The sequence below is a fragment of the Bubalus bubalis genome, chromosome 3, assembly GCF_019923935.1.
Source record: "Bubalus bubalis isolate 160015118507 breed Murrah chromosome 3, NDDB_SH_1, whole genome shotgun sequence".
In the NCBI taxonomy this organism is placed as follows: Eukaryota; Metazoa; Chordata; class Mammalia; order Artiodactyla; family Bovidae; genus Bubalus; species Bubalus bubalis.
Window position 1 is genome coordinate 48,928,455 of NC_059159.1, and position 14,916 is coordinate 48,943,370.

At 45.0% G+C, this 14,916-nt stretch overlaps 1 protein-coding gene across 1 annotated transcript; it reads left to right on the forward strand.

Moving 5' to 3' along the window:
• Positions 1-4,307: 4,307 nt before the first annotated feature.
• Positions 4,308-6,949, forward strand: LOC102414053 (WAP four-disulfide core domain protein 18-like). Its single transcript, XM_006048056.3, has 3 exons — positions 4,308-4,464; positions 5,328-5,476; positions 6,714-6,949. Exons 1-3 carry the CDS (start codon positions 4,374-4,376, stop codon positions 6,759-6,761), a joined length of 288 nt encoding a protein of 95 aa, XP_006048118.2. The 5' UTR covers positions 4,308-4,373; the 3' UTR covers positions 6,762-6,949.
• The last annotated feature ends 7,967 nt before the right edge of the window (positions 6,950-14,916 follow it).

Below are 14,916 nucleotides of genomic sequence, written 5' to 3' on the forward strand. Positions count from 1 at the left end.
TTCTTGTTTGTAGGATATAAGCTTTATTCTGCCTACTTGACCTTCTCTGAGTTCTGAAGGGCAGATTCAGACAATTACTAATCAGGGAAGGCAGGGAATGCAGAAACAGAGAAGGAGCAGTCAGGTGGTTCTTAACTGGGGGCAGGTCCTGGTTCCTACTCAAGGAATATGCATAACAATATCTTTGAGCTCTTCTGCTGAACTTGAGCCCCCACCCAGGTGGGGGATGGTAACTTTAGGCAGAAGGCAAGATTCCTGGAGCACCACCCTGTTACCTCACCAGCAACAAATCAGAAGGAAGTTGTACATCCTGCAGTCCTCACCCCAAATTTTGCCTTCTTTTTCTGGGCCCAGTGATGACTATCACGTTCAGTTCAGTTCAGTCGCTCAGTCGTGTCTGACTCTTTGCGACCCCATGAATCGCAGCACACTGGGCCTCCCTGTCCATCACCAACTTCTGGAGTTAACTCAGACTCATGTCCATCGAGTCGGTGATGCCATCCAGCCATCTCATCCTCTGTTGTCCCCTTCTCCTCCTGCCCCCAATCCCTCCCAGCATCAGAGTCTTTTCCAATGAGTCAACTCTTTGCATGAGGTGGCCAAAGTACTGGAGTTTCAGCTTTAGCATCATTCCTTCCACAGAAATCCCTGGGCTGATCTCCTCCAGAATGGACTGATTGGATCTCCTTGCAGGGACCAAGGGACTCTCAAGAGTCTTCTCCAACACCACAGTTCAAAAGCATCAATTCTTCGGCACTCAGCCTTCTTCACAGTCCAACTCTCACATCCATACATGACCACAGGAAAAACCATAGCCTTGACTAGACGAACCTTTGTCGGCAAAGTAATGTTTCTGCTTTTGAATATGCTATCTAGGTTGGTCATAACTTTCCTTCCAAGGAGTAAGCGTTTTTTAATTTCATGGCTGCAGTCACCATCTGCAGTGATTTTGGAGCTCAAAAAAAAAAGTCTGACACTGTTTCCACTGTTTCCCCATCTATTTGCCATGAAGTGATGGCACCAGATGCCATGATCTTAGTTTTCTGAATGTTGGGTTTTCAGCCAACTTTTTCACTCTCCTCTTTCACCTTCATCAAGAGGCTTTTTAGTTCCTCTTCACTTTCTGCCATAGGGGTGGTATCATCTGCATATCTGAGGTTATTGATATTTCTCTTGGAAATCTTGATCCCAGCTTGTGCTTCTTCCAGCCCAGCATTTCTCATGATGTACTCTGCATAGAAGTTAAATAAGCAGGGTGACAATATACAGCCTTGATATACTCCTTTTCATATTTAGAACCAGTCTGTTTTTCTATGTCCAGTTCTGACTGTTGCTTCCTGACCTGCATACAAATTTCTCAAGAGGCAGGTCAGGTGGTCTGGTGTTCCCATCTCTTTCAGAATTTTCCACAGTTTATTGTGATCCACATAGTCAAAGGCTTTGGCATAGTCAATAAAGCAGAAATAGATGTTTTTCTGGAACTCTCTTGCTTTTTCCATGATCCAGCAGATGTTGGCAATTTGATCTCTGGTTCCTCTGCCTTTTCTAAAACCAGCTTGAACATCTGGAAGTTCACGGTTCATGTATTGCTGAAGCCTGGCTTGGAGAATTTTGAGCATTACTTTACTAGCGTGTGAGATGAGTGCAATTGTGCGGTAGTTTGAGCATTCTTTGGCATTGCCTTTCTTTGGGATTGGAATGAAAACTGACCTTTTCCAGTCCTGTGGCCACTGCTGAGTTTTCCAAATTTGCTGGCATATTGAGTGCAGCACTTTCACAGCATCATCTTTCAGGATTTGAAAGAGCTCAACGGGAATTCCATCACCTCCACTAACTTTGTTCATAGTGATGCTTTCTAAGGCCCACTTGACTTCACATTCCAGGATGTCTGGCTCTAGGTGAGTGATCACACCATCGTGGCTATCTGGGTCATGAAGATCTTTTTTGTACAGTTCTTCTGTGTATTCTTGCCACCTCTTCTTAATATCTTCTGCTTCTGTTAAGTCCATACTATTTCTGTCCTTTATCGAGCCTATCTTTGCATGAAATGTTCCTTTGGTATCTCTAATTTTCTTGAAGAGATCTCTAGTCTTTCCCATTCTGTTGTTTTCCTCTATTTCTTTGCATTGATTGCTGAGGAAGGCTTTCTTATCTCTTCTTGCTATTCTCTGGAACTCTGCATTCAGATGCTTATATCTTTCCTTTTCTCCTTTGCTTTTCACTTCTCTTCTTTTCACAGCTATTTGTAAGGCCTCCCCAGACAGCCATTTTGCTTTTTTGCATTTCTTTTCCATGGGGATGGTCTTGATCCCTGTCTCCTGTACAATGTCACGAACCTCCATCCATAATTCATCAGGCACTCTATCTATCAGATCTAGGCCCTTAAATCTATTTCTCACTTCCACTGTATAATCATAAGGGATTTTATTTAGGTCATACCTGAATGGCCTAGTGGTTTTCCCTACTTTCTTCAATTTAAGTCTGAATTTGGCAAAAAGGAGTTCATGATCTGAGCCACAGTCAGCTCCTGGTCTTGTTTTTGCTGACTGTATAGAGCTTCTCCATCTTTGGCTGCAAAGAATATAATCAATCTGATTTCGGTGTTGACCATCTGGTGATGTGTTGTTGGAAGAGGGTGTTTGTTATGACCAGGGCATTTTCTTGGCAAAACTCTATTAGTCTTTGCCCTGCTTCATTCCGTATTCCAAGGCCAAATTTGCCTGTTACTCCAGGTGTTTCTTGACTTCCTACTTTTGCATTCCAGTCCCCTATAATGAAAAGGACATCTTTTTTGGGGTGTTAGTTCTAAAAGGTCTTGTAAGTCTTCATAGAACTGTTCAACTTCAGTTTCTTCAGTGTTACTGGTTGGAGCATAAACTTGGATTACTGTGATATTGAGTGGTTTGCCTTGGAAACGAACAGAGATCATTCTGTCATTTTTGAGATTGCATCCAAGAACTGCATTTTGAACTCTTTTGTTGACCATGATGGCTACTCCATTTCTTCTGAGGGATTCCTGCCCACAGTAGTAGATATGATGGTCATCTGAGTTAAATTCACCCATTCCAGTCCATTTTAGTTCAGTGATTCCTAGAATGTTGACGTTCACTCTCCTGTTAGCCCTTCTGTTTGGCCCCTGTTTCATCTCTGACAGTTTCAGACTAAATTGCTATTACTATGAGGATGAATGCTAGTTTTTAGGCAGGACTATACCCATTCTCCGGAGAAGCCAATGGCACCCCACTCCAGTACTCCTGCCTGGAAAATCCCATGGACGGAGGAGCCTGGTAGGCTATAGTCCACAGGGTCGCTAAGAGGTGGACACGACTGAGTGACTTCACTTTCACTTTTCACTTTCATGCATTGGAGAAGGAAATAGCAACCCACTCCAGTGTTCTTGCCTGGAGAATCCCAGGGACAGAGGAGCCTGGTGGGCTGCCTGTATAGGGTTGTACAAAGTCAGACACAACTGATGTGACTTAGTGGCAGCAGCAGCAGCAGCATACCCATTCTCAGCTGCAAGTAATTATGGAAGAAAGAAACCTCCACCCCAATTCCCAAGAAGTATCTTGCGTATGAAGTCTTTCAGGGAAGAGTCATTAGGGAAATGTTGACTGAAATCACCCACCCTAGCCAGGCACTATAGTAACCATTTGCATGAGTTGTTTTATGACAGGAGGTCCTGGTAAGGAACAAGGAACTAACACGCCATCACCGACAGGGAGAATTCGGGAAAAGACAAAAGGAGGCACCACAAGTCCTACATACTTCCCAGAATCCTCCTCACTGAAATTCATCTTGTGTCACCAGGAAGAAGCTAGAGTCAGAATGATTGGCCAGACCATCCAGAAACTCGCCCCATCACCATAGAACCCAGGACTTCGAGTCAAGTGGCAGAGCAGTGATCCCCGGTTCCCTTACTCTCCTGCTCTACATCTGCTCTACACCACTTGCCAATAAAGTCTCTTGCTTTGCCAGCATGCGTGTCTCCTCAGACAATTCATTTTCGAGTATTAGACAAGAGTTCACTTTCGGATCCTGGAAGTGGTCCCCCTTCCTGCAACACTTTGACCACAGGTCCTCAAAGTCACCAGGGAAACCAGGGCCAAGTTGTGATGGAGTAATAAATGATGGGTTAAAAACTATTTCCAAACTCTCCAGTTTGGTATTTGCATATCTGAGAAACCATTCCCAAGTCTAAGAAACCAGTTGTGAAATAGAACAATCAGTTAGAACTTCTGCAGGCACTCTCTGGAGAGCTTCTATTTGATACTCTTCCTGCTTTACTGCCTCCTGCTCCACCCTCCTTTCTGATGACACTGAGAGTATAAATTGGGGCTGGGATCTGCCCCTGCAGCACACCAGAGGCCAACATGAAAACAGGCACCATCTTCGTTCTGGTGGCTTTCATCATCATGGGGCTGGAGGTGGCCTGTGCCACCTATCAAAGACTTCCTATCAAAGGTGAGGGTGCTGAAGTGAATCCTTCCTGACAGCAGAGAAGGCTCAGAGCCCAGTGGTAGACTTGGAGATGGTTGGCCTGGAAGCGGCTGTGCCCCCACTACAGAGGGGAGAGTCAACATGGATCAGACACATTTCTTTTGATCTAAATGAGCATTTATCCTGTTTCCAATTCTCTTTATCAGATTGGGTTGGATCTGATTACCAACCCCTCTGTTGGTAAAATAGATAAATAGGTAGCCAATGGGAATTCGCTCTATGACTCAGGGAATTCAAACCGGGCTCTGTTACAGTCTAGAGGGGTGGGACGGGTAGGGAGGTTCAAGATGGAGGGGACATAGGTATACCTATTGCTGACTCGTATTGATTTTTGGCAAAAACCAACACAATACTGTAAAGCAATTATCCTTCAATCAAAAAGAAATAATTTAATTTTTGAAAAAGTTGTGGGTAAAGTGTAAGGTTCTCTCTAGTTAGGACACATGCCTGGAAGCGGGACTCCACAGGAACCTGCAGAACAAACACAGGATGTGTGAGTGGAGAGACAGAGATCTCTGTAAGCAGGGACTTCTCTAAGATCTTCTTACGAAGCAAGAAAAAGAGAGCTATGACTATACAGGTTTCTTGTCTTATGAGTCTGTGTAGCTTTGGGAGGAGGAAGACCTCTCTCTGAAGGCACAGACTCTGGCCTTACGAGCGAGAGAGGAGCAGTGGAGGCTGAAGGAGGAGTCCAGAGCACAAAGGAAGCAATGGAAGAGGCGGGAGTCCTGCCAGTGACGAGGGTTTCAGATTCTCAGCCTCAGTTCTCAAACCTGTCTTAGTCTGCATTCCAGGCTCCCCAAAAACCACTCTGTGTTTTGTTTCAGGACAGCAGAGACCTGGATTCTGCCCAAAGGTGCCCAAAGATTCTCCGGGGATTTGTCTTCATGGATGCTCAGGAGATGATTCCTGTCCCAAGGGAATGAAATGCTGCAGCAATGGATGTGGCTACGTCTGCAAAAAGCCTGTTTTCAAGGTGAGTACAAATCAGCCAAGAGTTGGCCAAGGCTGCCAACAGCACCCCAGTGGACTTTGCTGGAACAGAGGGCTGCTCACATGTCTACCACACATGGGAATCCGGAAAACTCCAAGAGAAAGAGGCTGGAGACAGCAGGCTGCATCATCTAAGGCCTCCTCCTTGAAGAGGAGCCCTATCCCAGGAGAGCCCTGATGAGTTCAGATGAGATATGTATCCATGATCCTAGATGCACAGGTCATTTTAAAAATATATATTTATTTATTTTGGCTGCATCGAGTCAATTACCACATGTAGGATTTTTGTTGTGGTGTTTGGGCTTCTCTCTCATTGCAGCGTGCCGACTTAGTTTCCCCAGGGCATGTGGGATCTTAGTTACCCGACGAGGGATCAAACCTTGGTCCCCTCCATTGGAAGTTGGATTCTTAACCACTGAACCACCAGGGAAGTCCTTCACAGGTTACTCTTAACCAAGGGCATCCCACTTTCCTTCTCGCCCCACCCCTGCAAAGGGGCTAAAGTTTTCCTGGAAATGGGTCATCCTTGGAGGAGGAAGGAAGGGAAAGTGAACCCCATGGGACGGAGTATCTCCTGTGTCAGGCAGGTGTGGCGCTAGAGTTGCAACAAAAAGACCAGAGCAACAGGGTGAGGGAGACATAGCTAGATAAATAATTACAGCCTAGTGTGCAGAGTGTTTTACATATAGTTTGCCTAAGATCTGTGGGAGCAAAGACAGAAGTCATTGGCTTTGCCTGGAGGGAGAGTGATCGGGAAAGTTGTTGGAGAGTGGAGAACATCGAGGGAGCATAAAGGATGCAGAAATTAGCTGGAGGAAGACAGGGCAGTTGAGAGGGTGGAAGGAGTGTGGGTCCTCCACTGGAGATGGGGAGGTGATGGTGGTAGAAAAGCGTTGTACATCTCAGGGGGATGGTGGAGGGCCATCCATGCCAGAGTCCAGTGAAGAGAGAGAGCTTCCCGCTCAAGGGTTTGGTAAACTGCTGGATGTTTCTAAGCACAGTTAAGTGGACATGAAAGTTGCTCAGCCACGACCCCGTGGACTAGTCCATAGAATTCTCCAGGCCAGAATAATGGAGGGGGTAGTGGTTCACTTCTTCAGGGGATCTTCCCAACCCAGGGATCAAATCCAGGGATCCCACATTGCAGGCAGATTCTTTACCAGCTGAGCCACCAGGGAAGCCCATGCACGGTTAACGTCATGATCAAATCTGTATTTTAGAAGGATGGCTCTGGCGGCCGTGGGAAAGCTGGACTGGAGGTTTATTGAGCATGCCTGGAGACCAGCACCAGAAGATTTCTCATGAATCCATGAATTCGATGCTTGGCATGGCGACAAAACATTCCTGGCTATTTCCTATTCCTGGAATTGGAGCCCTGGAAGATGAAGATCTAAAGTGGTGGAATGATTGGTTTCTAAAGAGCTTGTGTCCAAAATAAACTGTTTCTGTGGCATTATTCAGGTTGTGTCCTTCTTTCCATTTAGGCATCTGGTGGACCTTCTTTGGCTAGCAGGACCATATGTTTACATTGCAGTGGGGCCATGAATACAGGATGCCGGGGTCCAGCCCCGGCTGATCCAGGGTATTCGAAGGAGAGACGGCTAGGCGACCTATTCAAATGTTAATTAGAGATAATAAAGAGGAATAGAATGAGGATAGCTCAGTAGGAAAATTCAGTGGAGAAAAGAAGCTGAGTGGCTTGGTTTACGCGGAAAATCAATATAACCCGTGACACCAGGTTAGCTCTGACCACGGAGGCCGCAGGCGCCCTCTCGAATAGCGGAAGGTGCCCCACCTTAGACACCTTCTCGAGTGGGTCTTAGAAGCCCAGGCAAATAAATGGTCGCAGAGGATATCCACGCTCCAGATGGACACTCAGCTGGAAGTTAAAGGGAAGAATGACATGGGGAGACCAAGCGTTGGTGAGCAAGGCCCATAGCTTTATTTTCAACAGGGGCTTTTATACCCTAAGTTACACATAGAGGACAATAGGGGATGCAAAATCAGCAGTCTTTGATGCTTATCAAAAACCAGGGTTTCTTTCCTGCAGATTTATCGTATACAAATGGTTTAGGTGATTTACATCATCTTCTGGCCAGAGGCCTATTAACATTTTATGACTCTTGACAAGGACTTATCAACAAAGACTTATTTTCTCTAAGAGTAATTATTCTAAGGTTTGGCGCCATCTTCCGAAGATAAGATTACGTTCCTATAGGGTGGATGTGTAATGGGTTTACAAAGGAAAGAATTTACTACCTTAAGGGTCTAAAGTTACTAACACCAGGCCACTACTTATTTTTTCTACATACCAACTATATTAATTAATGCACATTCAAGGATACAATTCAGGGGATGTGAAAACTTGGCAACAAACATTGGCTCATCAATGAAATCTTTTACTAGCTTTATTCTGACAGTTTCTAATTCTCTGAGAGGCTCTAAGCTATTTGAATATCTTAAGCTTCCCGTGCCTATGGAGGCTGGGAGACTGTAAACAATCGTATGCATAGCTGTAGGTGTCCGGGTAAACTTGTCAGGCGAGTTAGAGAGCCATCTGAGGGGTTTGGATTTAAACACTCCTAATTGCCCAGGAACTTTATTAATTGGAGCTGTAAGTTAACTCTTTGACAGAGAGAGCGAGATGGTGGTGGGGGACAGCCCCCAGTAAAGTCAGAGGTGAGAGCACAAAGCAATAAAGTAGGCAGACTCTGGTTTTTGGGGGGTAGATGCTCGAGAATATCCGGGGGCACTCCCGAGGCTCGATCCCGCCTTTGCGTATGCCGAGCCCCCTTCCTCATGACCTTTGTCACGAGTGGAATGTCTCTCGCCGGCTCCCGGCAACAGGACACTTAGGAAACCAATAGATCAGAGGCAAATTCCTCCCAGCTAGCTCCTTTCCTCCTTCTATGTCTCTGTCTCTAGATAGGGCAGAAGGCACGAGAATATTTTCTCAAGTGTTCTGTGAATGTGATTTTGGTCAAGCAAAAAAATAAATGAATGACTGATGTAGCACATAGGAGGCCTGTTGCAGTAGCCTTTATTAGGGCGAGACTCCAGAGGAGCAGGAGTAAGCGTGGGGATACCCCCTTCCAAGGCAGCACACAGCAGGACCGGGTGCCTAACTCCGGGGGAGTGACCCTGATCCTTGGGATGTGGGTGACATGAGTTGGGAAATGCCAACTGCTGTCTTGGGATGATGAGCAGTTAGGATAGAGTTAGGAGATGGGCTCTGGGGCTGGAACCTTCGATTCAGACTTTCCCTGAGGAAGAGGATAAAACTTGGTCTCTCAAAGATTCTGGCAAATATGATGAACTGGCCTTGACTGCTACACGTTGTGTCTCTTCTTTCCACTGAGACCCTTGCACTTACGTGCTCAGTGTGGTCCTTAGTATCTGTGTGTCCTGGTCGCCAGCACTGCTCTTTACATCTTATAACCCCAATGTCCTGTGGCCTCACCTGTCCGTGCATCAGAATGAGGGCAAAATCGCATTGAAATCCTCTTTCACTGGCTGGTCATCCCCATCCCAGACCATTCCAGGCTCCTGTCTCCCTCGGTCATTTATGCGGGTTCATGAGAGTATCCCTAAAATGTTCCCAATCAGTTTCACCTGTTATCTGCCATTCTGAACACCAAGGTACGACCCACCCCTGCAAAGATACTTGAGGATGGCATCCTACAACTTCCACGTACGTTTCTGCCCTCCAGACAGTCCAGATGCTCCTAGAAATTGGTTTGCACTTTTTAGTAAACACATTTTTCTCATCTGCATTTACTTTTTCTTTTTTTGTTTGTTTTTGTTTTTTGGCCATACCGCTTGGCGTGTGGGATCTTAGTTCCCCAACCAGGGATCAAACCTGTGCTTCCTGCACTGGAAGTGTGGAGTCTCAACCACTGCACCACCAGGAACGTCCCTCACCTGCATTTAAACTGCTTTTATATTTAAGGAAAAATTCTATGTCTCCCTATGGAAACTGATAAGGCATTTCTTATAAGAAATGCAAATGTATATTAATTTTTGTTCCTATTTATTGTGTTTTGTTTTAAACTCTATTTTTATAGTAACAAAAAGTGAGATTTTGATAGTCAGGGTCTTAGAAGAGTAATGACACAGTTTCTACTGTTGTTTAGTCAGTAAGTCATGCCCAACTCTTTGCGACCCCACTGACTGTAGCCCCTCAGGCTCTTCTGTTTATGGGATTTCCCAGGCAAGAATACTGGAGTGTACCTAGTGTTTAATCTATGCTTTAGGTAAATTCATTCTTGATATATATTCATGAGTTGAAGTCTATTTTTCTCCTAAATCATGCTTTCTTAAGAACTATGTATTGTTCTCTAAGTTTTAACAATTTCACTAAGAGCAAAGTATCCCCATTTGAGAGAAGCAAAAATGTTAGCTCGGAGAGTTAAAACAACTCACCCACAGTCTTACAGCTAATAAATAATATAACTAAAATGCAAGCTGATATCAGCATTTCTCCAAGCAGCCCAGAACCATCTGGCAGAGTTGCTTAAAATGGTCACAACTGAATTTCTTAGGATCTGGGAAATATAGATTTTCTTCCAAATTCCCAAGTGATTTACATGAAGCCAAAAGACCGAAAACCACGGAATCGGTCAATGAGGATTTACCACTCTTCTTGATAAGATCCATGTGGCAATAAACATGATACCTGAATATTATTTTCCTATAATTCATGACTCAACAAAATCAGTGGCTAACATTAGAGAAGAAAAAGATAATCAGCCAATACAAGCAATAAGACTTCTATGATGAAGGACAAATGATTTATTAGATCAATTATCTTGATCAGGGTTAGTAAACTAGAGTTCTCAGAACAAATCCAGCACAATACTATGACTTCTCTGGCGATCCAGTGGTTAAGACTCCAAGCTTTCATTGCAGGGGCCACCAGTTTACTCCCTGGTTGGGGAACTAAGATCCCAATACATCATGTGGCACCGCCAAAAATTTTTTTTTAAATCCAACACAATTTCTGTAAATAAAATTTTTTTTTTTGTAAATAAAATTTCAGAGGAACACAGCCTTGACCATTCCATTCCATATGGTATGTCTGTGACTGCTTTCCCATTACTAGGGCAGAGTTAAATACTTGCAGCTGAGTCTGTATGAAGGCAAAGCCCAAAACATTTACTATCTGACCCTTTATGGAAAACTTTCCTGAGTCCTGGCCTAGATTATGTTTTTAAGAATAAGAAAGTTAGACTAAATCAGAGTTTCTGTTGTAAAAGTCAAGAGGGAGAAATTCTACATATGAGAAATGCAAATGTGTATTAATTTTTGTTAAGCCCTACTTACTTTGTTTTGTTTTAAACTCTATTTCCCAGGCGACATTAGTAGTAAAGAACCCACCTGCCAATGCAGGAGACATAAGAGATGAGGGTTTGATCCCTGGGTCAGGAAGATCCCCTGGAAGAGGGCATGGCAACCCACTCCAGTGTTCTTGCCTGGAAAATCCCATGGCAGAGGAGCCGTGTGGGCTACATTCCACAGGTTTGCAAAGAGTCGGGTAGGACTGAAGCTACTTGGCACTAGCACTCAATTTTTTTAGTATTAAAAAAGTGGAATTTTGATGTTAAGCATTTTTGAAGCATAATGACAGTTTCTAGCAAATTTTAAAATGTACATACTCTTCAATCTATCTTATTTTGAAAAATTATTTCAAGAAACACTATGTAAAGATATAAAGGTACAGGCACACAGATGTTCTTTGCAGCCCAGCTTGCGAAAACAATGAAAGAAAAAGATATTCATCAAAAAGAGAGAGAGAGAAAGAGACTAGTTTAAAACATCATTGCACATGCACTTCCCTGGTGGCACAGTGGATAAGAATCTGCTTACCAATGCAGGGGACAAGGGTTCGATCCCTGGTCTGGAAGGACCCCACATGCCAAGGAACAACTAAGCCTGCAAGCCTCAACTCCTGAGAGCCTGTGTGCTGCACCTACTGAAGCCCATACGCTTCACCTGTAAGCCTAGAGCCCACGCTCCACAACCAGAGAACCCACTGCAGTGAGAAGCCTGTGCACCGCGATGAAGAGAAGCCCCCGACGGCTCCAACTAGAGAAAGCCTGCTCTCAGCAACAAAGACCCAGTGCAGCCGAACTAACAAAACCAGTGTACAAGCGTTCTAAGTGTTAAAAATACCATAGTACACACACATAATACATATGAAACCACTGAAAAGGAAGAAGTATTGATATGAATGTGCTGAGATGAAAAGATGTCAATGATATTAATTTAAAACTCTGAGTATGGAATATACCTTTCATTTGGGCAGCTGTAAGTACCCGCATAGACTGCAAGTTTACACTGGTCAGGAGTTCCCTGATGGCCCAGTGGTTAGGAGTCAGCTCTTACTGCCAAGAACATAGGTTCAGTCTTGATTGGGGAACTAAGATCCGGCTAGCCACCTGGTGTATCAAGAAAAAGGTTCACCTTGGTAAGCCCCCTTTCATTGGTTAACCTCTTGTTGAGAGTAACTGGCAGAGACGTTAGCGCTCCCTAAACATTAATAGCCTATGTGTTTCCCTGCACTGCAGATGAATTGGTCTCCTATGACTACTTCTGGTCAATGGACTGTAAGCAGAGGTGATGTGTGTCCCTTCTGGGCCAGGACAGTTAAAAGCAGTATGGCTTTTCTGTCTCCTTTCTCATTCCAGAATCAATAGCTACAGGATGGAAGCAGCCTGGATTCCTGCGTCACTGCCTAGAGGCAAGCTGCTCTGGGGTCAGTACTACTCCAAGTGCGGTTCATGGACCAGCACCGTCAGCATCACCGGAAGCCCATGAGAAAGCAGAGCCGAGCCGGACCCCAGACACGCAGCATCAGAGTCTCTCGCGTGGGGACCAGGACTCTGTGCTTACACAGGCCCTCCAGCGGCTCTGGTGCTCACTCAGTTTTGAGAACCAGCGACCTGACCTACATCAAATCTGGTGCCAGTGAGAAACTTTTATTTTGTTAATCCACTGAGGGGTCGTTTGTTACTCAGCTATAGCCTGTCCTATCCTGATGCTTACAGAAAATAAACATAAAATGCTGAACTTTTCTCCCACCACTGGTTTCACCTTAACAGCATTTTTGGCAGATCCACAACTTTCTGGTCACATACAGTAATAAAAATTCTTTCAGTTTATAATTTCAGCCTCAAATTTGATCTCATCTCCACTTCTTGCCCCCTCCACACCCCCCACTGCTGCAAATCAGACTCAGGGGTTTTGCAGGAAGAGGAGGCTTTAGTCCTGGATGCCTTCTCTTCTCTTTTAAAGGCCTACTTCTTCTGGGGTCCTGGGGAGAGGGTGGTCTATGTGGCATGATAATGGAGTTAAGAGAACTTTTCTTAACTGCACACAGATGTAGTCCCTGTTTCATTTGGCTTGTTAACTCTGCCTCTTTTTTTTAATTCCAACAAGCCACTGATGCTCTCTTGGGCAGCACATGCATTTCTTTGCATGGAGGGGGTTCTGTGGGTCCTTTCTTTGCCTAGTTCCCTGATGTCGACACCCCACTTTTGCCTGCATCCTTCACCTCTCCTTCCACCCACCCCACTCGTAGCACACCTGGGCCTTTGCTAGCCTGAGGACATTAAGAAAAGGCTCCCTCTTGGAGCACATCTGGCCCTGTGTTGGGCGTAAGACTGTAGAGGTGACATGCAGACTGGATTTCAGCATCCTTTGCCCACACAGTCAGGGACCTCTGTGTACGTCAATCCCGAGACCATCTCACCAGCTTCTGCTGTTAGAGACCCTTCAAGCAGTAGACCTACTATTGATAAAATGACCATTTTGAGAGTCCAAGAGGATACTATTATTAATAATATGCTGGTACACTGGCAAAAACTGGGTCTTCCCCAGACAAGGTAGGATAATGATTCCCCAATCTGTGCAGTGTCACTGAGAAGAAGGCTCAAGCTCCAGAACCTTCCACAGGGTGGTCTGGCCACGAGAAAACTCATTCCACGTGGTGAGAGCACAGTTGCTGCACACTCCTTTCTCTGCCCTGCCTCTGATCTTCATTTCTTCTCTCTTGCTCAGTCTGGCTCAGAAAGTCGACATCTACAGGAAGAAGAAAGAGTGGCCCACCTGGCGGGTTCCGCCTTTGTGCGGAGAGGTCATTACTTTTTCTCCTGAAACCCCATGAAGGGGTCTCAAGGGGGGTGGGGACTGCAAGCAAGCTGACTCACTCTACAGTAGAAGTCCTAAGATGAAGCTCCCAAATTGAATGGAGATCAAAAATTTATAAAGAAACATGGTTTATGGTGATACTTTATGGACCACAGGATCAAGCTTTGCCCGAAGGTAATCCATTTCTTGAAACTTCAGTTATGTGAACTAACAAGCTCCCTTTATCAGTTAAGCCAGATTGAGCCAGCTTTTCTGATACAGCAACTCAAAATACCCCAAACTGACGTAGACTGCAGTGTTGCAGGCAACAGACCCCGAAAGTGGACTTGGCCAAGGGCAGTAGCTGAGGTCAAAGTCAGGGAGGACATCTCTAACCAGCAGGACAGCTGGTCATCCCCATGGCTTCTTATATATTTTCAGCAAGGCCATCTGCATCACCAAGGTTACATCAAAAAGGAAAATTCAGGGTGTTGAAGAATGATTAATTCTTGCATAAATCAGCAAAGCCCTTTAAGAAAGAGATTAGCTCACCTTGAAATTGGCTCCTCCGATAGCAGAGAAGGAAGAAAAATATAGCTTGTTTAAGATAAACCCTTTCTGCTTGCTGGTTGAAAATCAGTCATCTGGAAAAGCAGAATTCTCCCCTCCAAGCTAAGGTTAGTATAAGCAGAAATGACAGGATGGAAGACTAGAAAAGACAAAACGTGGAATCCATAAACAGCCCGGTTCATCCTGTTCTCAGACCCCTCCTTTAAGAAATTCATCCTGTGAACAAAACCAACCCTCCTGTTCCTTATGAGAAGGTGGGCTGGTGGGATGCGTTTGGAGGCAGAGAGCTGATCAGGGCAACCTCCCCGCCTGTGGCATCGTTTCATCAGCAGAGGGCAGTGTGGAGCCCAGAGCCAGTTACATGGGGGAGAGGCGTGTGGTGGCGAAAGCGGAGGCCCAGAGCTCCCAGCACAGTGCTATGAGAGAGGAGGAGTCCTAAATCTCTGTTCTAAAAGTAACAGTAGCTGACAGATTTTCTGCTAATTAACCATCCAACGAACCTGACAAGAAAAACAGATCAGAAGCCTTGAAAAACTGGAAGAGAGTTGTATCACCTCTGAAACCCCAAGACCAGGCAAAAACAGGCTAAGGCTACACCCCAACGTCGCTTCTCAAACTAGATGTGCATTATTAACATTTTAAAATTACTGATGTCCAGGTTTCACCTAGATGTCATTAGAGCCTTGACTTTGGAGGTGAGCTCCTGGCAATGAAGTTTTCAAAAAG